Source organism: Pantherophis guttatus, chromosome 15 (genome assembly GCF_059756535.1).
Source record: "Pantherophis guttatus breed Tessera chromosome 15, ASM5975653v1, whole genome shotgun sequence".
In the NCBI taxonomy this organism is placed as follows: Eukaryota; Metazoa; Chordata; class Lepidosauria; order Squamata; family Colubridae; genus Pantherophis; species Pantherophis guttatus.
The window spans coordinates 12,876,517-12,901,012 of record NC_142077.1 but is presented as its reverse complement, the minus strand read 5'-3'; the positions used below and the strand labels follow the sequence as shown (position 1 = coordinate 12,901,012).

Here is a 24,496-nt window from a genome sequence, read left to right as displayed (position 1 = left end):
ACCCGGAATCTCTCCATTCCTAGGCTGCTTCTTGGACCACTGGGCCGCCTCAGGCAGCCTCCATGCAGGGAGAGTTAGCAGCCCCCCTCCCCTCCCCCAAGCTCCAGGCAGGGTGCCATGGCTTCCCAGGAGGTCTGGCTCTGCCCAGCTAGGGAAGCGCCCAGGAGCAACTGCCGAGTCGGACCCGACCGCCTTCAAGTGCAGCACAGAAGAATCCGACGGAAACGCCTTGAGTGGCAAAGACGGCCTGGACTCCCTGTGGGGGAAGATGGGGGCCCGGGAGAGCCGCAGGGGACACGGAAGACCGACTCTCACTCCGGAGGGAGCCGTGGAGGGCAGCCAAGGGAGCGCAGCCCTGGGGGCAAGAAAGGAGGGAGGGGTGCTTCCGCAGCCACCAGAAGAAGGATCCCATCAATTCAGGGGAAGACCAGGCGGAGCTGCTCGGCTGACGTCACGGCTTTTGGGGGCCACTTTGTCTTCAATTGCACTCCAGAGGGAACCCCACGCCTTGCAAAGGCCCCAATCCCCCCCCCCCACAGCCTTGTTCGGCAGACCTCTGGAAGCCAGTTGAGAAGGGGCGGGGCTGCTCCTCCCCATCCCCTCCTTTTTCTCTCCTTCCTACTTCTCTTTCTTTCCTCGCTTTCGCTTTCTGGGTCCTTGCCCTGTTGGCCGGAGCTTCCGCCTCACCCACTCCCATCTTGGCTCCCCCAGGAGCCCAATAATATTGCTCAAATTATAAGATGTTCTTGGGAGTTGCAAAATATTAAATTCCTCGGAATGACTTTCACAGATTTCTGTTTAGCTAGATTTATTGGGATGAATAATGCAATAATTCCAGTCATTCAACCATTTCCCATTTCAAAACATACTATTTAAATTGGAATAATTACTGCCTTCTTTCAAATAAAAGGAACTTTTACCATTCTTTAAATATTCTAATAGATTACATCTCATGTTTTCACATTGATTCTGGCCGTGAGCTGCTCCTTTGTGTTGAGGTCTGGCCTCAGAAGGATAATGTAGCACTTGGGGATGAAGATGCAGCCCAGCAGACCAGCACTGGAGGCCAGGATGGAGAAGACCTGCACAGCCACCATGTATTTCCCTTTGGTGCTCAGGTAGGTGGGCACAAAAGTCACCCAGACACTGCAGAAGACCAGCATGCTGAAGGTGATCAGCTTGGCTTCGTTGAAGGCCCCAGGCAGGCTCCTGGCCAGGAAAGCCACCGTGAAGCAGATGGCAGCCAGGAAGCCCATGTAGCTGAGGGTGACGTAGAACATGACAACGGCCCCTTCATTGCATTGTAGGATGATCTCTCCAGGCTGGGAGTGGAGGTCAGAGTCAGGGAAGGGGGGAGAAACTCCGATCCAGGTGGAGCAGATGACAAGTTGGACTGCAGAACAAGAGAAGATGATGGAGTTGGCCAAGCTCTTCCCCAACCATCTCTTCACTCGGTTTCCTGGTTTTGTGGCCAGGAAAGCCAGCACCACCGTGATGGTTTTGGCCAAGAGAGAAGAAACGGCAACTGAGAAGATGATGCTGAAGACCGTTTGTCGGAGAAGGCAGGTGGCTTTCCTTGGTTGACCAATGAAGAGAAAAGGAGAGAAGAAACAAAGCAGGAGGGAGACCAAGAGGATGTAGGAGAGGTCCCGGTTGTTGGCTTTGACAAGGGGAGTTTCTCGGTATTTAATGAAGATGATTAAAATAAGGCCTGTAGTTAGGAAGAAGAGTAGGGCAAAAGAGACCAGGATGATGCACAGAAGTTCTTCATAAGACAGGAAGGTTACAACTTTGGGGATACATTGGACTCTGGCCTCATTTGGGTATTTATCATCTGGACACTTGGTGCATTTTTTTGTATCTGAGAAAACAAAAAAGCAACTTTCCTTAATATTCTGTCCTTTTATCTTACTAGAAATGCCTTCTTTTGATAACAGCTGATACCAGCAGCATTTTCCAAGAAGTATTTATTAAAGATTTCATTAAAAAGAGTATAAGAATGATTTTTTTTAAAAATGTAGCCAGATATATTAAATTGAGCGAAGTCCTAGGGTGTTAATTATTTCCAGTGTAACGTGTAGAATCTTCATAGGAACCTATATTATTAGAGGTTAATAATGAATCATATAATCGTTTTAGGCAAACATCCTGAGTCCTGCCACATGGCATTTAATATCCTGGACTTGGAGGATACCTACAGTATCTTGTAATCTGGAAGCAACCTGGAATTAAGGAGAAACTTCCTATCAGTGAGAACAATTAACCAGTGGAACAGCTGGCCTCCAGAAGTTTTGGGTGCTTCAACATTGGAGGTTTTTAAGAAGAGACTGGACAGTCACTTGTCTGAAATGGTCTTCTCCTGCTTGAACCGGGGGTAGGACTAGAAGACCTCCAAGGTCCCTTCCAGCTCTATTCTATTCTATTCTGATTGACTGATTGATTGATTGATTGATCTACATGACTGGCAGAATAATTGTGTAATGAGTTCCCCCCATAACTATCCACAGCACCACATTATGGCCCACTGACACCTTCTCAGTGATCCTCAAGGGGAGGATTCAATATACAGTGGATTGCAAGGTCTTTCAGAAGGTGGACCTGAAACAATTGATCAAGTTTCAAAGAACTAAGATCTGGGGTGAAATCCAGCAGGTTCTGGAGAACCGATAGCGGAAGTTTTGAGTAGTTTGAAGGACTGGCAAATACCATCTTTGGCTGGTCCCAGAGTGGGTTGGCAATGGAGATTTTGCAATATCCTTCCCCTGCCACGCCCGCCAAGCCATGCCCACAAAACCAGTAGGGAAAAATGTTGCATTTCACCCCTGACTCAGATGTTCCTAGAAAGGTGAACTTAGCAACACTCATCCAAACTAAAAAGCAGAAGAGATATTTCCTCTGCTGTTAGTAAAGCTTGCCCAGTCTGCCTCCTCCTCCTCCCATCTCTTCCCAGCCCCTCCTTCCAAGTCTTTTTGATTTAATTCCGTTTAGATAAGAAATTGTGCAGGTTAAAAATAAAAAATCCATGTGAGTTTCAATCTGTCTTTTAACTTCCACTTTTATGAAAATTCTCTGGATGGATCCAGTTCCACAAAGCCTCCCATTTTCCTCAGTGTGACCCACCTTCCTGAGTGGAGAAGGTCCCCTCCGGACAAGGAACGCAGTCGTAGCAGCAAACTGGCTCTCCTTCTCGAGCCCTCTTGACAAATCCAGGATGACAACTTTCCACACATTTGGACTGAGGCAGAGACTGAGCAGAAGAAAAGGAATGCCAAAGAAAATATGTTAAGATCTCTGTCCATGGGAAATGGAGGGAGAAATGGATGGAGACAAGTAGCTTCTGGTCTTCACTGAGGTGAACAGGAAACCTCTGACTACTTCTAAACAGATGCAGGAAGTAAAACAACTGGAAGGTTCTTCATTTAGTTCCTCCCTTTTGCTTTTGGAATTTAACATTACATTAAAGTAATTTTCTATTTAATAAAGTCTAGAGAGATGGAATTGATTTTTTTTAACTATTATGATATATTCTTATTAAAACAAAATTTACCTTAAAAATTTTCGGAAGCTTTTATTCCATTAGATTTTATAATGTAGAGTAAAACTATGATGAACAATTTTTAGCAAATACAATTCTAGCTGCTTTCAGTACATTTACAATCAAATATCTCACTTCCCTGTTATATGTTTCTGGCACCATTCCTAATAAAAAACTCTGGTTTCAAGTCTATATGTTTCTTTATCATTTTTTCCAACCACATGTGAATTTTAGTCCAATATCTTTTTGCTTCTACGGTATCTGATGACATTTCCAACATTTCTCAGATTTGTCCTTGAACATTCTGGCTATTCTTGTTGGGGGAAGATGCCACCTGTAAAACATCTTATACAATTTTTCTTTATATGCTGTTGACATTGTCATTTTGTAATTTTGAGACCACAATTTTTGCCATTTCTCTAAATCAATTCCATAACCAAAATCCCCCCCCAATGTGATCATTGTTTGATGATGTTACTTTCCCCACGTTCTTTTGTAATTATATTTGTATTTTGGTCTGTGACCGCAAATAAAGTTATTATTATCTTTCCCCAATCTAATTGGAATTGTCTGGAACAAATATAAAATTCTAGGGAAAATATTCATTTTGATAGTTGATAGTCCTCCCAATCAATGATAAATGTAAATTTTCCCATTTTGCCAAGTCTGCTCCGATCTGTTGCTTAAGTTTATTATAATTATTCTCTTTAAGTGTACTACATCTTGCTGTCAGATATATCCCCAAATATTTAACTTTATTTGTGACCTGCATCTTTGATATTTCCATCAGTTCTTCTTTTTGTTTTATTAGCATGTTTTTTGTCAAAATCTTCATTTTATCTTTATTAATTTTCAGACCTGCTACTTCCCCAAACTCTCCAATTTTATCTATCAATGTAGATATTGATGTTAATGCATCTTCAAGAATAAAAACCAGGTCATCTGCAAATATAAATTGCAATTTATATTCTTCCTTTCAAATTTTCATTCCTTTTATATCTTTATCTTCTCTAATACTTCTATTTAGTACTTCTAATGTTAATACAAACAGCAGAGGGGACAATGGGCAACCTTGTCTAGTACCTTTTCTTATCTCAATAGAATCAGTCAATTCTCCATTTATCATTACCTTTGCCGTTTGTTTATAATATATAGCTTCTACTGCTTGAGTAAATTTCTTGCCAAAGCCCATCTGTTCCATTTGAAGCAACATAAATCACCAGTTCATATTATCAAAAGCTTTTTGTGCGTTCAGAAAAATCAATGCCATTTGTTTTTTGGGGTGGGCCTCATAATATTCCAAAGTGTCCAAGATTATTCTCATGTTGTCTCTAATTTGTCTCTTTGGCAGAAACCCATTTTGGTCCGAATGTATGAAGTTATTTAAATATCTTTTAAGTCTTTCTGCCAGTATTGAAGCAAAAAGCTTATAATCTGAATTTAACAGGGATATGGGTCTATAATTTTTGATTTATTGCGGGTCGGTATCCTCCTTTGGGATCAATGTGGTGTATGCCTCTGACCATGACTTGGGTATTTCCTTCTTTGTCATAACTTCATTCATAACTTCTAAGAGTGGGAGGCTCAGGGATTCCTGTAGCGTCTTATAATATTCTGCTGGTAATCCATCTGGCCCTGGTGCCTTCCCATTTTTTTGTCTTTTAATTGCTTCAGTCAGTTTCATCATAGTTATATTTCCCTCTAGCATCTCCTCAATAGGGATCTGAGGTAAGTTTGCCTTTTGGAGTGGAGTACCACTTTCTCCTCCTCTATATTTTCCTGCTCGAACAAAAGTCGATAATAATCTTGAATAATTTTCCCTTTCTCCTTATCCCCAAATTTACTTTGTCCTTGGTCAGCCATTAGTTGTATTATTTTCCTTGATTCTCTCTCTTTTTTCAATTTGTAAACTAACCATCTACCTGGTTTATTACCATTCTCAAAATAATTCTGTTTAGTGCTTCTAATTTTTGGGGCTAGCTGTTCTTTCTCCATTAATTCCATTTTATGTTTTATTGTGTCCATTTTCATTTTAATATCTTGTTTTTTGTGGAGACTTCTGAAGTTCTTTTTCAAATCTCTTATAATCATCCTCTAATATTTTATTAATTTGTCTTCTCTTGATATTTCTTGTCTTTGTATAGTCCATTACCAAGCCTCTGACATAAGCCTTCATCGTGTCCCAAAGATTTTGCATTGATGTATCCTTCCTATTCTCTTTGGGAAAAAAAGCCAATTCTCTTTCCATTTTCTGACAAAGTCCTTTTCTTTCAATACAGTGTTATTTAAAGTCCATCTAGATCTTTTCCTCTGTCCTTTCCATTTCACTGTCACTGGATTATGGTCTGCCCAAGTATTTGCGTCTATCTCAATTTGTTCTATATTCAAAGTCAATTCCATTGTTGTCCATATCATATCTAATCTAGACCAAGATGAATGTCTATCAGAATAGAAAGTATATTGTCTATTTTTCCCATTTCTGTCTCTCCACACATCCTTTAAGTTTATTTCCTCTATCATCTTAAAAAAAGATTTCGGAAGTATCTTTCTGCTATGTTTTATTATTTTATGCGATTTATAGTCCAATTTCTCATCGACTATACCATTAAAGTCTCCCGTGATTCAGACATTATCCTATTCCAATTCAATTATTTTCATATGCACTTTTCTATAGAAGTCATCTTGATTATTATTTGGAGCACATAGTGATATTAGGATAGGATACCAACGCAAGATGAAGTTATTAAGAAAATCATGGACTGTGCAGAAATGTGCAAATTGACATTTGAAATTAGAGAACCAGAAGATAAACAATACTATATGATATGGGATTTATCAATGGCTGGATAATAAAACATGGAACTGAAATATGATATATAAAATGTATGTTATAATAAATGAAAATAATTTTGTTTTTTTCTTTGGGATAACTGTTATTGTTAGATAACAAATGAGGTTAATAATGTAAAGATACATATTGGGTTGATAATATGAGAAAATAGATAATAAGTAAAATATGAATCTGGGGATGAAGCACAAGGGAATTATAACCGATCGACACACTGTTTGTAATTGTAATGAATGATGGATTTTTTATGTTTTGTTTGTTTTAAAAATATTTTTTTTTCAAAAAAAAAACTATGATGAAGAAAAAACCCTCTGACCAGTAAGATCTTGAAAGGTTTCCATAAAACATGGCAAAGCCACTCCACTTAGGTCCCGTCTCTTGAAGAGCTTCCATGAGATGACACCACCTGGCATGGGAGGCCAACCACCCTGGAGACTCCGGGCTTTGCCCCAGTGGCGAAATGTAAAATTTGTTCTTACCGAATATGTGGGCGTGGCTTGGTGGGTGTGGCTTGGTGGGGTCATGTGACTGGGTGGGCTTGGCCAACTTTTTTTTTTTTTTTTTACTTTTTAAAGCATTTTTTTAAATACTGGTTCAGGCAAATACGTAGTAAAAAAATGCTTTAAAAAGTAAAAAAAAAAAAAGGTTCTGAGGATCACAGCTTTTTTTACCTTTTAAAAGTATGTTTTACTACCGGTTTGCCCCAACTGATAGTTTTTATTACTACCAGTTTGCCTAAACCAGAGTGAACTGGTAGCATTTCACCCCTGCTTTGCCCATTTGAAATGGGACTTCAGGCTTTGGAAATCAGAGAAAAGACACCAAAATTTCTCCTACCTTATTGAGCAACTTTAGCCGTGAAAGAGCATCTTGGTTGATAGTAAGTCTCTGTCTGTCAAAATACGCCAGAAACTCTTTCTTGGCATCCTCATTGGGGAGAACCAAGAAGATATTGATGCCCAGATCTGCCATTATCTCTCCATTTTGGTCCAAGTACAATTTAATGCTGGAAATATTCCAAAATTCATTCTTCTCCAGAAAGGGATGAAACTAGAATGGGAACATCCAGGAATTTGAAAAACAGAAAACTTTATTTCTTATCCCACATTGAATCTTTCTTCCACAATTGTCTCATCTCCAAATATAGTTAAATAGGATACAAATACTGCCATTATTTGTCCATCATATACTGACAAAGCATAGAGAAAATATCATTGATACAATTGATCAATTATAGGGAACATTCTAGAGCAGATGACAGATAAAATGAACAGAGGGGAAAAAATGGTGATTCATAAACTCTTTGAAAGCAAGAGGTTGATTCCCAGAAAGCATGGGTTGATCAAGAAGAAAGTTGTCAGGCTAATCTTCTCCCTGGTCATCCTGATGGAAAACACCTCCAGATGGAGAGTGGCTGGCTCTGGAGAATTTGATCGCTGAAGAGGGAGCCGGGTTTAGAGAGGGGAGAGGCACTACCGATCAGTGCTTAGTTCTTCATCAACTGATGGAAAAATACGTATCAAATAGACCTGCATCATTCTACGCCTGCTTCATAGATCTCAAGGCAGCCTTTGATACGGTTCCCAGGACTAAGCTATGGGAGAAGCTGGAAGCTGCCTCAATTGACCACAGGCTTCTTCATCTGTTACCTGCCCTACATACTAAAACATCCCTCAAGGTGAGGTGTGATATGCAGGGGTCCCTCTCGAAGTCAGTTAAAACTCAAAAGGGGGTTAAACGGGGGCATTTTGGCCCCCCTGCTTTTCAACTTTTACATAACTGGCATGATAAAATGGCTAAACAAACCAAATCAGACCCTCCTCAAAAAAATAGGTGACCGAAGCATCGCCCTCCTGCTCTATGCAGATGCCCCTGTGATCCTCTCCAGGACACCAGAAGGCCTTAAAAGAGCCTTGCGAGCCCTTCTCCAGCACTGCAATTACAATCAACTGGACATAAATGATGAGAAAACAAAGATCAAAAAGGCCAAAACTTGATTCATGGTATCTAAATGGCCACAAAATAGAGCAGGGAAGCCCCTTCAAATCCCTGGGGGTGGCCATTCAGGCCAAGGGTTCAAGAAACATGCAGCTGCCCTGGGCCAAAGATCAGCCAGCACCATTCTTCATTGTTTCCGCACAAAGGGAGGCTACTATGTCCCTGCTGCTATTCAGCTTTTTGTGCCCAAGTCGCTAGCACAGCTCCTTTATGGGACGTTGCTCGGACCGTCAGCTTCATGTTTTACATCATTAGAAGTAGTTCAATCCAAATTCACCAGATCAATTCTCTAGGTGCCACGTTGTGTCTCAAATGCACTTCTGCACCTGGATGCAGGATTGACAGAAGTTGAAGCAAGAATCCGTGTAGCTGCTGTGGCCCAGCAGCTTCTTATCTGTGGTAGATAAGAAGTCCCTGCAAATTGTCTGAGAGTTAAATATAATAGCAGATAACAGACAGTTTTGAAATTTAATTTTTTTGTTGGATTGCCTGTTAACTATGTTTTTTATATACAGCTGACAGATGACAAGTCAAGTGGTTGCAAATATATCGGTAGAAGTTTATAATTGTGGGCCTATTTTGCAAGGGGGAGAAATGTACATCTGTTGGTATTCAACTGGGGAACAATATATGCGTATGTGGTTTTATCTGTTTTTAGTGCACAATTTTTTAAAAAATGTTTCATCTAATTTTGTTTTGTCTTTGTAATATTTTATACTTTGTATTTTACCTTTTTGAATAAAATAAAATTTAATGAAAGGAATATCAAGTTTCCAGAAACAATATTTATCATCAGCACACACAGAAGGGTGTAGAAAAATAGTAGAAAAATATCTGATTTTTAGCAACTAGGACTTGACTAACAACAGAGTCTCATATAAGAACATGAATGATGGACTGGAAGAAAGATGAAGGACACCAAACTTGATATGTATGTTTTTGAAAATGAACTCAAAATCATAGTTAACTGGGAATAGAATCAGAGTTAGCAGAGAGATGTTCATGGAAAGAAGGTAAATGCAGCCATAAGAATCTTAGGAAGTGAACATTCTGGTTTGGGGAGACCCCAACTCAAGGACCAGATCCCCTTGCAGGCACCACGCTTGGAGAAGAATTTGCTGTTTTAGAGCTGAGCCAGTGAAGCAGAGAAGTTCAGTCTCCACTTCATGGATTGTCTGAATGCAAAGACTGAGCAGCCATCAGTCAGAGAAGCTTTAACTGGGATTCCTGCAGAGAGGAGGGGTTGGGCTAGATGGTCTCAGGGTCTCCTCCAAATTTATGAAGGTTGTCATGCTACAACATGTATCTATTGTGCTGTTGTTGCTGTAGCCCCACCGAGTGGCCGGGGGCAGATAAGCCTAACTGTATGGTCTGAAGCCAGACTCCCTTTTCTCTCAGCCTTTGGAGGAGACGGAAGCAGCCGGTTTGACCGAGACACATGGTCATCCGGAGGCCTCCGTCCCTCACACGGAGCATCCTTGGAGAGGTTCCAGCTGCTTCTTTGTTGGCTCTTAGTTAATGCTGCCTATCTCCTATTTATATTTGATTCTCACTCTTTGCACTTCCTCAGTTTCTCCGTGCCCTTTTCTCCCAATGAAACACCCAGATCCACCCCAGGCTCCCTTTCACTGGAGGAGAAGAGGGGGGTTTAGCTGCCTCTTGAGCTGCACACAGACCCACCTGCAGTGGGGACGGAACAAAGGGGAAATTCCACCATGCTCATCACAAACCCACAAATACATGAATTCACTTAAAAAGAATATAGCATTTTTATTTATTTATTTATTTATTTTTACTGAAAATAAGTTTTATTACGTCAAGTAATAAATACATACAAAGAGGCAAAGTTGCAATTTAAATCCAGGGATGGGGGGAGAGAATTGTTAATACGGGGCTGAAAATTGGCTGTTTTCTGCTTGGGAGGAAATTGTGCAGTTTTTTTGGGGAGATGGTTGTGGAAAACTCATGCGAAGAAAGGGACGTTTTCAGAGATTGTTTATGGTCTGTGTGCCAAAAAAATATTAATTATGGCGCTTGAAGGGCAGATGGCAGGCAAGTTTAGAATTCTTCCAGCTTAAAAACAATTCCTGAAATGGTTGGGCTGGGAAGCAAGTTAATTTGGGGTGATTAAGGCAATTTTTCTCCCCCCAAAAAAGAGGCTTACCCTGCAAATCCTAAGTATTTACCTGGGAGCGTTGTGCAGGATTCTGGTGTTTTTGAGGATGTCCACAACTCAATGCAAAACCTACTGATGCATTGTATAGAAAAACGCCAGTAACGCAAGGGGGGAGATTTCCAAGAGGGGAACCTGTCCAGCTTTATTTCAGCCGAGGGATCTCTGGAAAGCTGCAAGGGATTCCCTCAACCGGCCCCGAACGCAGACCGGAAAACGATCTTAAGAGGATTGTGAGTCTGGAAAGCGATTGCAGAAAGTTTGAGAGGGGATGTTGGGTGCAGATGGCAAAATAAATGGGAAAGAAGCAAAGCTTTTGTTGAGCAGACTTTGGGTGGAAAAAACCCCAAAAAACAGCCCTCTGAACAATTTCCATTCTTCCAAGGGGTGGGGGTTTTTTTCTCTTTTTTAATGGACCGATCCAGGATGGCATTTTCAAATTAGCAGAGTTTAATATTAAAATGCCATGGTATCTACTCTTTGGAACCATTATTCCCTGAGTAATTGAATTGGCCATATCTGCTGAGTTGGTTCCCCTCCTTCTCCTCTGGATTCCTCCTCCAAAGGATCTAAGATTAATGGATCCATATCGGGACCCCCATACCTGCCACGGCTGCAGCCTTGGAGACCCCAAGATCTTTTCTCCCTCCTTCCTTCTCTTCCTCGATCTGGAGGAATAAGCAGCATTCAAGGCCTGGGCCAGAGTCTTCATGAAACTGTAATCATGGTAGTGATTTGGGATCCTTTTTCTGTTCCTTTTCTCCTGGGTCTCCAGTGGGGCTTTCTGGGTGCATCTTCTGCGGCCTTTGACAGAAAAGACGTTTTTTGAAAGAGAACAGAGAAAATAAGGATCTTGAAACTTTTCTTCCACAAAGAAATGGGGTTCAAAGGCAGAATCAATTGGCCTTTCTTTTCCCAGATAACCAAAGTTCGAAATACTATGGATGTATTTGAAAAGTCTATGCTTGTTCATTGTATACCCTACAAAACTTGTGAGGATCCAGACTTTCCCTTCAATGGGTCCTGGGAGACGCATAAATGTTTCATGGAAAGGAAGAATTCTGTCCAAAAGGGAATCAAGTTCCATGAAGTGAACAAAGACGTTGACTTGTCTCCACTTAGAGAGGGAATCCCTGAGGGAAGCTGTATATCCAGTTGTTGAGAACAGTTGTGATATAACCACACAAATTCCACTCCTGACAAGCATAGGAGGAAAAATCCTCATGAAATTCTCTCCCTTCTCTGTGTCTGAAGCAAAGAGGCCAATCAGGGTCCATCTGAAATGGAGGAGCAGCTGGACAATTGCTGGGTTCTGGATCCCTTCTTTGTTGAGCATCTGGTGGAAAAAGGGGAATTGACTTTTATCACTCAGAGCCTCTGAAACAATTGTACGACTGATCTGAAAAAGCAATGAAGAATGCTGTGTTATGTTTGGGGTCAGATCAAATCCAAAACATTATCCAATCTGATCCTCATGAATGTATTAGAATAGTTTGTTAATTAGACATTGTTTAAAATATTAAAGACAGAATATTAGCAAGATTGAATTATAACAATGGAAAATAATAAACAAATTAAAAAAACAATAAAAATGTAAATCATATTACTGTATCCCATTCATACAATTTATCACAATTAGATTAACATGTGCAAATGCCAACTGGAGTATTCTATTCCAATAAAGGGCCTATTATAATTTTATAATTTTCGAGGATTGCTGCATCTGTTTTTGCTTCTATATCCCAGATTCTTTCTGGAGGAAATTTTTTAACTTCTTTCTCCAGTTATACAAGAAACAGGCAGACCTCAAAGCCTAATAAGATTTGTCAGTTGCATAATCCAAGTTTGGTCTTTCATTGAAGTTTTGTCTGTTCCAACAGCCACAATTTTCAGAGTCTGTCAGTTTCCATAGATTAAATTTTATGCCAATGCCCATATTTTCTGAATTTAGACAAAGCAGAAGTTGTGTAAATTCCCAAATCAGCTCTGAGGGCAGCAGCTGGAGTCCTTTTACCCACCCCAAGATCCTCCTCAGAGGCTGAGATTGGGTTGGTTCTGCTGGTGGTTTCTCTCTGAAGCCCCAAACATCAGATTGATGTAAGAACATGGGGGAAAACTGGGCCTCAGATACTTTAATGATTTGGGGCTGAGGAAGCTGGAGAGCTAAGAGGTTTTCATTTAAGCACCACTTTCACTCCTGCCCTTTCTCTAACTGAGCTCCTTGGATGATGAGGGAGCCAAGATTCAGGCTCAGAGAAAACAACCCCAGGTAAGGAAAGGTGTTACTTGCTCTAATGGCTGACCATCTAAAATTGCTTTATAAATTATCAGATAATTATTATGACAAAACAATCCAAGTCTTCTTCACAGGGTATACAATTCAATGTGTAAATAGGATAATATCACATTATCAGTGTAAACCAGGATATTCCAATAGAATTTAGCAGGCCAAACATGTGTACCTTATAACATAATAAAAGGGTTAGAAGGGACCTTGGAGGTCTTCTAGTCTGACCCCCTGTTCAAGCAGGAAACCAGGCATAATAGCAGTAACTGTGAGAGGGATCCTGGAGTCTCAGTGGACAACCAATTAAATATGAGACAAGACTGTGCAGCGGCAGCCAAAAAACCAATGCAATCCTAAATCGCATTAACAGAGGGATACGATCAAGATCAAGAGAGGTACTAATACCACCCTATAAAGCCTTAGTAAGACCACACCTAGAATCCTGCATCCCGTTTTGGTCACCACACTATAAAAAATATGTTGAGACTCTAGAAAAAGGGCAGAGAAGAGCAACCAGGATGATGAGGGGACTGGAGGCTAAAACATACAATGAACGGTTGCAGGAACTGGGCATGGCTGGTCTAGTGAAGAGAAGGACCAGGGGAGACAGGATAGCAGTCTTCCAATATTTGAGGGGCTGCCACAGAGAGGAGGGGGTCAAGCTGTTTTCCAAAGCACACAAAGGCCGGACAAAGGCCGGACAAGGAATAATGGATGGAAAGTGAACAAGGAGAGATTCAAGCTGGAAATAAGGAGAAATTTTCTGACAGTGAGAGCAATCAACCCATGAACAGAAGTTGCCTTCATAAATTGTGGGAGCTTCATCATTGGAGGCTTTGAAGAAAAGACTGGACTGCCATCTGTCAGAAATGGTGTAGGTAGTTTAGTTTAGTTTAGTTTTATTGAATTTATATACCGTACTACTCCCGAAGGACTCAGGGCGGTGAACAGCCATAGAATAAAACATATAGATACAAAATTTAAAATAAGATACAACATAATTCTGCATAATCAGTATGTGTCGGTTCTAACAATAATTTCATGTTTTTAGTGTGTTTTAGGTATTTCAATAATTTCTTAACACATGTCCAATGAAATTGTTTTGCCTTACCTATGTGTCGAGACAAGTGATTAACACTAAGTGCAATGTCGGGTCTAGTCCAACTACTAATATACAACAGTGACCCAATAACTGAACGATAAAGTGTTTGATCCTCGAACTCAGGACTTGGTTCATGTGTCAAGTTGTGGAAATCTGTTTGCATGGGTATGCATGTTGTATTAGCATCTTTCATGTTGCAATGATGTAAAATTTGTTCAATTTTATCCTCTTGTGAAAGACTAAACCCCTTCTGGGTTTTGTCAATCTGAACACCTAAATAAGTGCTAACATGACCTAAAGATTTCAATGTGAAATATCTCTGCAAAGCTTTAGCAAAATTCTCACTCATCTGCTTATTTGGACCAATATAAACAATATGATCAACATAAACAAGAACTATCTCATACATATTATCAGATCTTTTTGTAAACACGCATTCATCAGTTTTGGACTTAATAAAGCCCATTGAATTTAGTTTGTCAGTAAGACATAAGTACCACATTAAACCAGACTGTTTCAGACCATAAAGACTTTTGTGTAGACACCAGGTATCCCCTTCTTGCTGTCGGAACCCTGGAGGACCTCTCACATAGATCTCTTCATCCAGGTCAGCATGTAGATAAGCCGTGTCAACATCGAACTGGAAAATTTCTAAAGATAGTGGCAGTGGCTAAAGCAATTTTTACACTCTCAGTCTGGACTGTTGGTGAGTAGGTATTTGTGTAGTTCTCAGGATAACGTTGAGCGAAACCCTGAGCTACAAGTCTGGCTTTGTACAATGACTCACCATTTGGCTTCTTCTTGATTCTGTAGACCCATTGAGTGCCAATGATTTTTTTGTTTGCTGGAGGTTTTGCAGGTGTAAACACCTTAAGTTTCTTTAGACTGTCCATTTCAACCTGCATTGCCTCATACCATTTGTCTTGCTCTGAGTCAGGAAGATGCTTGATTTGTGTGAACTTATCAGGAGGAAGTGTAACATTGCAAATCAAAGGCAAGGGTGCTTTTGTCAGTTGCCACAAATATCACTGTGGAGGGATCCCCTTTGTGTCCCTCTTGGAATGCCTAGGAACAACTGTCCATTCTTCTTCCATTTCGTCCTCGTCTTATCACCGTTGCTAGTGTCAGCATCGGCGGCTTGTGAAGACGGAACATCAGGTTGAGAAGAACTAGTGGCTGGAACATTTGCATGTGGATCTTGGTCATCAGACTGCGAGGCATCAGCAGTATCATCTCTAGGAAAATAAACTCCAGGATCGTTGGAGTGAATCCTGGACCAGTCAGCATCTTCCTCAAAATTAGCAGATTGGGAAATCACAATTACATGTTTGGAGTCAATAAATTTGCTCCATTTTGAATTATCATCAATACCCATAAATCTCAACCTCTTTGCTGCTGGACCTCCTTTCCTTCTTTGAGCTAAGGGAATGTTCACCATAGCGTATGAACCAAAAATATGTAAGTTTTTGAGATTGGGCTTGTACCCATACAACGTGAAGAAAGGAGTCTGATTTACTCCAAGTATGGTTGTAATTTGCATATTTAATAGCTTCACCCCAGTATGGGTTACTGAGGTTGGCATCTTCTAGGAGACAACGCATCATGGTTTGTCACCTTTCTACCACCCCATTGTGAGCCAGTGTGTAAGGGGCCGAGATCTGATGAAGAATTCCATTCTTACGCATCCAGTCCTGGAACCGCTGAGACATGAATTCAGCACCAAGATCACTTTGAATTCTGGCAATGCTTACTCCGTGTTGGATATAAACAAAAGTGGCAAAGTCTTTAAAGATCTGAAAGGTCTCAGATTGTTCTTTCATAGGATATACATATCCATATCTAGAGTAATTATCAACAATTGTTAAAAAATATTTTTTACCACCAAATGATGGCGGGAAAGGACCAACTATGTCAGTGTGAACCAAATCAAAAATGCGTGTTGACAGGCGTGTAGCATGTTTTGGAATGGCTGCTGCTTTGGATTTGGCCTTTTTGCAGACAGCACAATCCAAAAACACCTTACACCCCTTTAGATCCAAACCTTTTGTGAACTCTGGCATTTTCCTAAGAACACGGAAACTGGCATGCCCCAATCTTTTTTTTTTTTTTTTTAATTTGATTTATATGCCGCCCTTCTCCGAAGACTCAGGGCGGCTTACAATGTGCTCAGCAATAGCCTTCATCCTTTTGTATATTTATACAAAGTCAGCTTATTGCCCCCACAAACTGGGTCCTCATTTCACCTACCTTAGAAAGGATGGAAGGCTGAGTCAACCTTGAGCCTTGGCGAGATTCGAACCCTGCAGTAATTGCAGGCAGCTGGTCTTAAGCAGCTTAATAACAGGGTGCCTTAAACCCTAGTACTACCAAGGCTCTTTTGCCACTAATCTTCTATGCCACTAATGGATACATCTGTAATGCAAAGGTTTACCAGTGAATTTTCAACATTAACATTTTTATGAGGAACCTCAGGCTTGCTCTGAGCAACCTGTTTCCTAATTTTCTTTTTGTTGGCTTTAGGAGCCTTTGGCATAGCAACAAAGGTTCTCTCTGGAACATCTCTCTCTGGGCCTGTGCTCTCCTCTTTTGGAGTTTGTACACTTGCCTGTGCTTGCGGTTTAGACTTTGGCTTTATGTAATAAACACCACCAATTAACATGGTTTCAGCAACAATATCTTCATTTTTAACTATATAACTTGCTTTTTTGAGGTGGTGGACCTGGAACTTCAATACTCTAGACAAGTGACTCTGACTAAGCAAACTACTATTTGCTATTGGTACATAATAAACATCAGGAATGAATGCATCGAGCTCTTTAACATAAACAGTTCCTTTTTTCGACCTGACAAGGATGAAAAAGAATAAAGTTCATGTAGTTCAGGTTCAGGCTTGTGCATCTCTGTAAAAAGTTCCTTTCTGTAGGTAACATGCAATGCTGCGCCACTATCCAAAGTCCACAGAGGTTGTCTGTCGTATTCTGGATGAGGTTGTGGATCATTGGTTAAAGCCAATGTGGCGAGTGGAGCTTGCGGATAATGCCTGGGACCACGACGACCTTGTCTTCTGCCTCTGCCTCTGCCTCCTCTGGAGTCTGTTCCTCTGGGCTGGTATGTGACGGGAGCTGGAAATCGTTGGGGACAATCCCGGGTGGCATGTCCCACATGATTACAGATGTAGCATCTTGGCATCCTTGGAACGTAGGCTCTTCCTCAGAAGGGCCACCTCGCTGGAGCTCTTGATGCAAGTGGTCCTCTCAAATGTGGTGTGGCAAGCATAAATGCCTCTTCTTCAGTTAAAATTCTGCATACATGATCCACTGTGCGTTGAGCAGTAGGCACTTGATTAATCTTTGTAATGGCATCTTTCCAGTCATAATTCAATGAGTTAATAATAATGCTGATCATTTGAAAATCATCAATATTATAGCCTCTTTTGCCCAATTCCTTCCTCACTCCTTTCATTTTGGTTAAATGTTCTCCAATATATTCACCAGGTTTTAATCTCGAACCATGGAACTCAGACAAGAGCAAACATGTAGTTTCAATTGAAACAGGCCGGTAGCATGTTTCCAATTGAGCCCAAATTTGTTGGGCAGTTGCATCAGGTGGAAAAGGAACCTGCAGTTCAGTATCCATGGACATCAATAATGTTGTGCATGCTTTAGTATCTAAGTCTCTTATTGCAGGAGTCCATAGCTGGTCAGGAAGATTAAACACCATGCAATGGGTACCTTCTCTACGGAGTAAAAGTCCAACCTCACTGACCCATGCTTTATAATTTTGTCCTGAACGCTTTAATTTTGAATCACCAGCCAGTGGAACAACAGAAGATGCCTGTTGAGGAACATACACCTGAGGTACTATGGAAGTAAAGGCACTTGTCATTGTTGTGCTTGAATCTGTGGCTGCTGTATTCTGGCTGCCACTTGTGCATGAGCTGCCATATTAATATCGCCTGCTGGAGAGACTGGCGCTTCTCTTTGCTGCATTAATTTAATTTAATTTAATTTAATTTAATTTAATTTAATTTCCAATTTATATACCGCCCTTCTCCCTGAGGACTCAGGGCGGTGTACAGCCAAGATAAAAAACATAAAATACAAATATTAAAACATTTAAAAATATATATAAATTTTGGCCCGGAAGTTAAGAGTCACAAACTAATTAAAAGAATTTAAAAATTTTAAAAATTTCTTCTTAAGCCAACCCGGCTTGTTGAAAAAGATAGGTTTTCAGGGAACGACGGAAGGCATTGAGGTCCTGGATTCTTCTTATCTCCGGGGGCAACTGATTCCAGAGGGTGGGAGCCCCCACAGAGAAGGCCCTCCCCCTGGGGGCCACCAGCCTACATTGTTTGGCTGATGGCACCCTGAGGAGGCCCTCTCTGTGGGAGCGCACGGGTCGATGGGAGGTCATCGGTAGCAGCAGGCGGTCTCGGAGATAGCTAGGCCCTATGCCATGGAGCACTTTAAAGGTGATAACCAACACCTTGAAGTGCACCCGGAAGACCACCGGGAGCCAGTGCAGCTCGCGCAGGAGCGGTGTTACATGGGAGCGCCATGTTGCTCCCATCACTACCCGCGCTGCTGCATTCTGGACCAGCTGGAGCCTCCGGGTGCTCCTCAAGGGGAGCCCCATGTAGAGAGCGTTACAGTAGTCAAGGCGAGAGGTGACGAGGGCGTGAGTGACTGTGCACAAGGAATCCCGATCAAGAAAGGGCCGCAACTGGCGAATCAGGCGAACCTGATAAAAGGTCCCCCTGGCAACAGCCGTCAGATGTTCCTCCAAAGACAGCTGCCTATCCAGGAGGATTCCCAGATTGCGAGCCCTTTCAGTGGGGGCCAAAGACTCGCCCCCAATAGTCAGTGATGGAGTCAACTGACTATATCGGGATGCCGGGAGCCACAGCCACTCAGTCTTGGAAGGGTTGAGCCTGAGCCTGTTCCTCCCCATCCAGATCCGCACAGCCTCCAGGCACTGGGACATCACTTCAAGGGCATCGTTGGGGTGGCCTGGGGTGGAAATGTACAGCTGGGTGTCATCAGCGTACTGGTGGTATCTCACCCCAAAGCCACGGATGATCTCGCCCAGCGGCTTCACATAAATGTTGAACAGAAGGGGCGAGAGGACCGATCTCTGCGGCACTCCACAAATGAGAGGCCTCGAGGTCGACCTCTGCCCCCCTGCCAACACAAACGTTAAGCGTTGTTGTGCCCCATCTAAATTAGGAATTTGGACAAAAAGGTCATCAGTACCACCAGGGGGTACTGATGATTGAGCCTGTGGAGGCTCGGTTGCAGCCTGAAGAACTGATTGATTTAGAGACATCGTTGAAATAGTTTGATGTAATTTTCTTAACTGCTGTTGCATCTTGGAGTGAATTTCAGCTTTATTTTGTAAATTACTTTCGCCAGCAGGTGGTGCTGCAACATTAGTTTTGGGCATTGCAAAGTCATGTGTAATCAGAGAAGGTCCAGCATCACGAGACACATGTGACGTGTCCACAGCTCTCTGTTCTGATTTGCCTGACACGATACCCACTTGTGGGTGTGGCTTTGGCTTTGGCTTTGGCTTTGGAGACAAGATGGAGGACTCAGGAATTTGAAAACGACGAGAGTCCCTCTTATCTGGTTTAAGTATAGAAACAAATGCTTTTGCCTTGTGCAGCTCATGTTCTAGAAACTCTATTTGATCACAATAACTTTGCACAGCCTTATCATGCAGAGTTTCTTCAGGGGTAGGAGGAGAATAATGAATTTCACCGCTCTCTGTGGGTAAAGAAAACCCAGTCGCTTGTGGAATTTTAGGTTTGGCATCAAGCCTTTCAAATTCCTGGGCTTCGATAGGAACTAATTGGGGGCATATGGAATCAGAAGGGGCGTCACTGACCTCAGCGGCATGTCGTCTTCATTAACAGCTCCCCCAACAGCACCTTCCTCAATTCTGGTTGCTGAAGCAAGCGATGTTTGAAAAGTTGAAAGCCTCTTTAAAATCTTTTTTGCTTCTTCATCAGAGAGATCAGAGAGATATATGTCTTCAGCAGACAGTGCTCTGTATTTTGTTTTGATCTTTTTCTTTCTCGGCATATTTACAGTAAATAATCAGTGTTCCTCAGTCGCCGACTAAATCTATCTGCTTAATTGCCTATTCGCTTATCAGTTGAGTAACAGCCAAGGAAAACAAAATAAATCAAACCATCCTCTGCTACCATTGTCGAAGCGTGAATCAGCCTTGTCCCCCTCCCCCCCTGGGAAACTGTAATTAATTAGAGGTGAATGAATCTTGTTTTCCATGGTGTATACTCTCAAAGAAAGAAAACCCGAAGTATATATTCTAAGAAACATTTTATTATAAAAGTACAAAACTAGCCAACTACATCTTACTGGATAAAGGAAAGAATCAGGAAGTTAGAAAAGAAAGAATGTAGACATGTGCAGTAGTCCAATGTCTCACAAGACCAGCCTTATCTCAGCTACAGATAAGGTTCTCTGACCAGGTTACCATAAGTCTTAGAATGGGAGCTCAGCTGGCAAACACTTAACACAGTGATATGTTAGCTATTCCTGCCACTTTAGTGTTGTATTCAAATTTGATGATTTCCCCATTTCTCCCCTCATCCAAATCATTCATGAAGATGTTGAAGAAAACTGGGCCTCAAATGGAACCTTGGGGTCCCCCACTGCTTGTTTCCCTCCATGCAGACGTAGTTCCACTGAGGACCACAGGCTGACTCCATCTGGGGGTGATGCTGTCTATCCCACATATTTTTAGCTTCCTGAGAAATAGGTTGTGGTTTACTTTGTCAAAGCCTTTCTGAAATCCAAGTACTATATACTACATGCACTGCATTTCATTGGTCCACTAATTTAGTCATTTTTGTCAAAAAATGAAATAACATTTATTTATGATCTGTTTTGGGATCCTTTATTAGTCCTAGTAAGTCATTCATATCTATACTGAATAACAAGGGTTCAAATATGCATCTTTCCCTTCCCCCTTGGTAAGCCTAGATCCTTCTTCTCATGGCTCCATTGAGCCCAAACCTCCCTCTCAAACAAGGGCTTGGATCAGGGCCAACAGGCTGAGCTCCATTTTCAGGGCAAAACATTTTCTCCATATCTCTGTTTATTGAGTCAAATGCTGCACTAACATCTAGAAAGTAGCAAACCTTGTTTTACCTCACAGATATAGCTTAGATATTTCAAAACAAATTTGTTGCCAATATTAGATTGTTAATTTATGCCTTATTTCTTATAAAATCTATATAGCTTTTAATTCTACCTAAAACATTCTGGTTCTTCTGCAAGAAACACATTTTTCTCAAGTTGATCTAAGAGGGTCATGGCATAAATTTTAGCCACAATATCTACTAGTCTATTTAGTCTATAGTTGCTAGAGTCCTTTTTATTCCACATTCTAGACAGATAAAATGTTACTATTGCTAACTTCAATCTGCCTGGATAGGACAGGCAACATTTATATGTGAAAATAAGATGCCAATAGAGGCCCCAACAACCAAGGATATTTTTTGATCAGTTAAATAGTTGGTAGAATGTCTTCTCCAGGGAATGTATTGCTTGCATTTCAGGCCTTTTATGATGAATCTCAACATACATAATGGGGTAAAATATTGAATTTTTTGCTAATATGGAGAAAAACAGCTCTTGAATTCCATGGAGAAGACATGATTGCATCTATTGCTCTCCCACCACCACCCAACCCTCACATTACCAGAGGGAGAAAAACACACACAAACCTGTGGGATTTTGTAGGTGCCTCCTAATGTTGACATCTGGATGGAGATGGCCCTGTGAGCTGCATCAAGAAGAGCCAGGAGGTTCTCCTTCCTTCCACAGCCGTAGTTGGGGACATTGGCTTCTCCAGTGGAGAGCATGTCCAGCAAGGCATCTGAAGTGTGGAAAGCACTCAAATAGTTGTCATGGATGTTGTAGCCAAGTGTGAGGTTGTGTAAGAGTTGGGAATTCTTGTTGGCCAATTGAATGGCGAAAATGAATCGTAAGCCATAATGAAAACCATAAATGTTCCTGTTGTTAAAACATGTTATTATAATCAAAAGCAACAATAAATACTGGTTTTAATATATAATCCTCCACAAACCTACTCAGCCTTAAGCCAACATTGATCCAAAACCAATGATCAGTTACACACATATGGACATGGGCTGCGATACAGCATCTACAACTGGTTCCACCACTACTTTAAATTCATTATCCAAGTAATAAATTAAGAACTGGACAGAGAGAGGAAAATAATCTGAAGTATTTTCAGCTTTTTTTCAGACCCTTTTTTGAGTCTCTTTCACAAAATCAGACCAAAGAGAGAAGCCATGGAAATCAAAATCATTCAGGAAATTAGACATATTCCCCAATATAGGAATAAATGAAAAATAAAAAACTGAAAAGGAGAGTGTTAGAATGGAGGGAGTGTAACTCCATCACCCTGAATGACTTACGGATCTTTGAAAACAAACTGAAGAAAAGGAGCCATGTTGAAAAGCAACTTTGTATGCAATATTTCCGTTCCACTGCTGACTACACCAATGAAATGGTCTCCTGGGCTGTAGTAGCTCTGTGGTTGTTTTCCATCCTTGTGCTCCAAACTCAGTGGGCATTTCATTCTCAGCTTCCCAGAGACTGGATGGAACAAAAGCAGCATCAGAGGCAGAAGCAGGAGGTCCATCATTCATGGTGTGAATCAATGAATCCCTTTCCTGTTTCTAAAGAAGAATTAGAAGAATCAAAGGACTCTCACAAGGTGTTGCTTTTTCTCAACACAGAGAAACCCTCAGCTTCACCTGGAAAGGAGGGAGACATACATTCAAGAGCACCGACTCTGCCTGTACCAAAACTCCATATTTCTCTGCCCAAAGTCTCCCCTGGAGGATTCGGCCAAAGAGCAGAGCTGAAACTTTTATCATAATTCTCCCTCTCAGGAGGGATCCCTGGATAATTCAACTAGTTCTTGGATTCAAAGATTGTTGGGAAATTCTCTGGAGGGAAATGAATGGGAAACAATCCCCATGTGATTCATAATAACAGGGGCAGAGATGGAATTAAATCTGTTATCTAGAATTGAGAGGTTTGGGAGCTCCATGCTTGAAAGTGGCCCCCAGAGGGAATACACGGCACCTGTGGCTGAAGAAACAAATAGTTAATGCCAGAGTATGTCACAGATCTGAGTTGGAACTAAAATTTACTTTATTTTGAAAGCTAATGCTCAAGGGCAGCACAGAAGAACAAAGATCCAAGAACAAAATCAACTTTAATAAAAACCTAGTTTTTCAAACTGCAATGTAAAAAAAATCACATCCACACAGAGAGAGAGAAGTTAGAAAATAAGAGTGAAAAGAGATGGAGAGGCTGCCTCTTACCCCATGTGGGGAGGGAGGGGAGGGAGGGAAGGGGAGCTCAGGACCCTCGTGTTGCAGATGGAAAACTGATCTACAAAATCCAACTTCCATTTTCAGAAACCTGGGAATGCAGAAGCCCATGTCCCATGTTCCCCTGCCACCCTTTCCCATGCACAGGCCAAGCAAGGGGGCTCTTGCAGGGATGCCAGACAGGATTCTGTCTGGGGAGCCCCTCTTGGGAGAAGGAAGCTGGGGAGCCTCATGGTGGGGACGGGGAAGGGAAGCAGATGTGCAAAATCCCCCTCCAGGTTCCATCTTCTGAGTCCTGGGAAGGGGGGAGACCATATCCCATGTTGCTCAGCCACCTCCTTCCATGCATGGGGCACTCAGGGGAAAGCAAAGCCCAGATCCACGGAGAAAGCCCACGATGGCCAGAGAAGAGGAGGGGATCTGGGGCATTCCTGGGAAGAGATTAACCTGATTTATGGGTCCCAGGGTTGAATGTTGGGGGGATGCAGCCCCCGGGGTTTCTCCAGCCTTGCTTGGGCTCCGTGTCCTGTGGGGAAGAAGCCATGCAGGGTTGGGGGATCCCACATTGCCTGGGAGGAAAAGGCAGCCGGCCTCACCCTGGAGGAAGTTGGGGGTCCCCTATGGCCCCTCCAGAGCCCCCAGCTGAGGAGAGCCTCTTCATTGCAGCCTTTTCTGGGAAAGGGGCTTAAGCCCCCCTCCCTCTGCAATTCTGGGAGCTTTTGCCTCTTTCTCATCCCCCCCCCCAAGCTCTGAATTTTGCTCTTTATTTGACCCCCCCCCCCGCCCTTTGGCTTGGCTTCTTCATCCTCTTCTCCATCAGGCTGAGGGCAGGGAAGCTCCCAGGCAACTGGCTCTTCCCCCTCTTTGATTGGCTACAGGGTTGTCATGACAAAGAGGGCGGGAATAGAGGCAGCCAGTAGAGAGAAAGAGAGGCGGGACTTTTGCCTTCCCTGAGAACTGGAGGGTTTGGATGCGAAATCTGCTTTCTTTTGGGAAATCCTGCTCAGATGAAGCCCAGAATCAGAAGGAAAGAAGAGACAGAGAAAATGAAGGAACATTTAAAAGATATATTAAAAAATGAAAGAAAAATTAAAACTTTGAGAGAACAAGAATAGAAAACAGAAACTAAAAGAAGATTTTAAAAAAGATCAAA

General features: G+C 41.9%; 1 protein-coding gene across 1 annotated transcript; it reads right to left on the bottom strand.

The window, feature by feature from the left end:
• Positions 1–791: 791 nt before the first annotated feature.
• Positions 792–22,643, bottom strand: LOC132710307 (vomeronasal type-2 receptor 26-like). The gene is made up of 6 exons (XM_087878976.1): positions 22,417–22,643; positions 21,700–21,988; positions 11,159–11,953; positions 7,221–7,433; positions 3,121–3,247; positions 792–1,861 (listed from the first exon to the last, which is right to left on the bottom strand). Exons 1-6 carry the CDS (start codon positions 22,641–22,643, stop codon positions 951–953), a joined length of 2,562 nt encoding a protein of 853 aa, XP_087735102.1. The 3' UTR covers positions 792–950.
• Positions 22,644–24,496: the final 1,853 nt, after the last annotated feature.

What these genes read in the sequence shown, in the direction of transcription:
- LOC132710307 (XM_087878976.1), bottom strand. Translation starts at nt 22,643, where the DNA reads ATGGACCTCCTGCTTCTGCCTCTGATGCTGCTTTTGTTCCATCCAGTC. An exon ending in CAGTTTGTTTTCAAAGATCC is followed by an intron (nt 21,989 to 22,416) that starts GTAAGTCATTCA and finishes TTTTAACAACAG; the next exon opens with GAACATTTATGGTTTTCATT. An exon ending in GGCTAAAGTTGCTCAATAAG is followed by an intron (nt 3,248 to 7,220) that starts GTAGGAGAAATT and finishes TCTTCTGCTCAG; the next exon opens with TCTCTGCCTCAGTCCAAATG.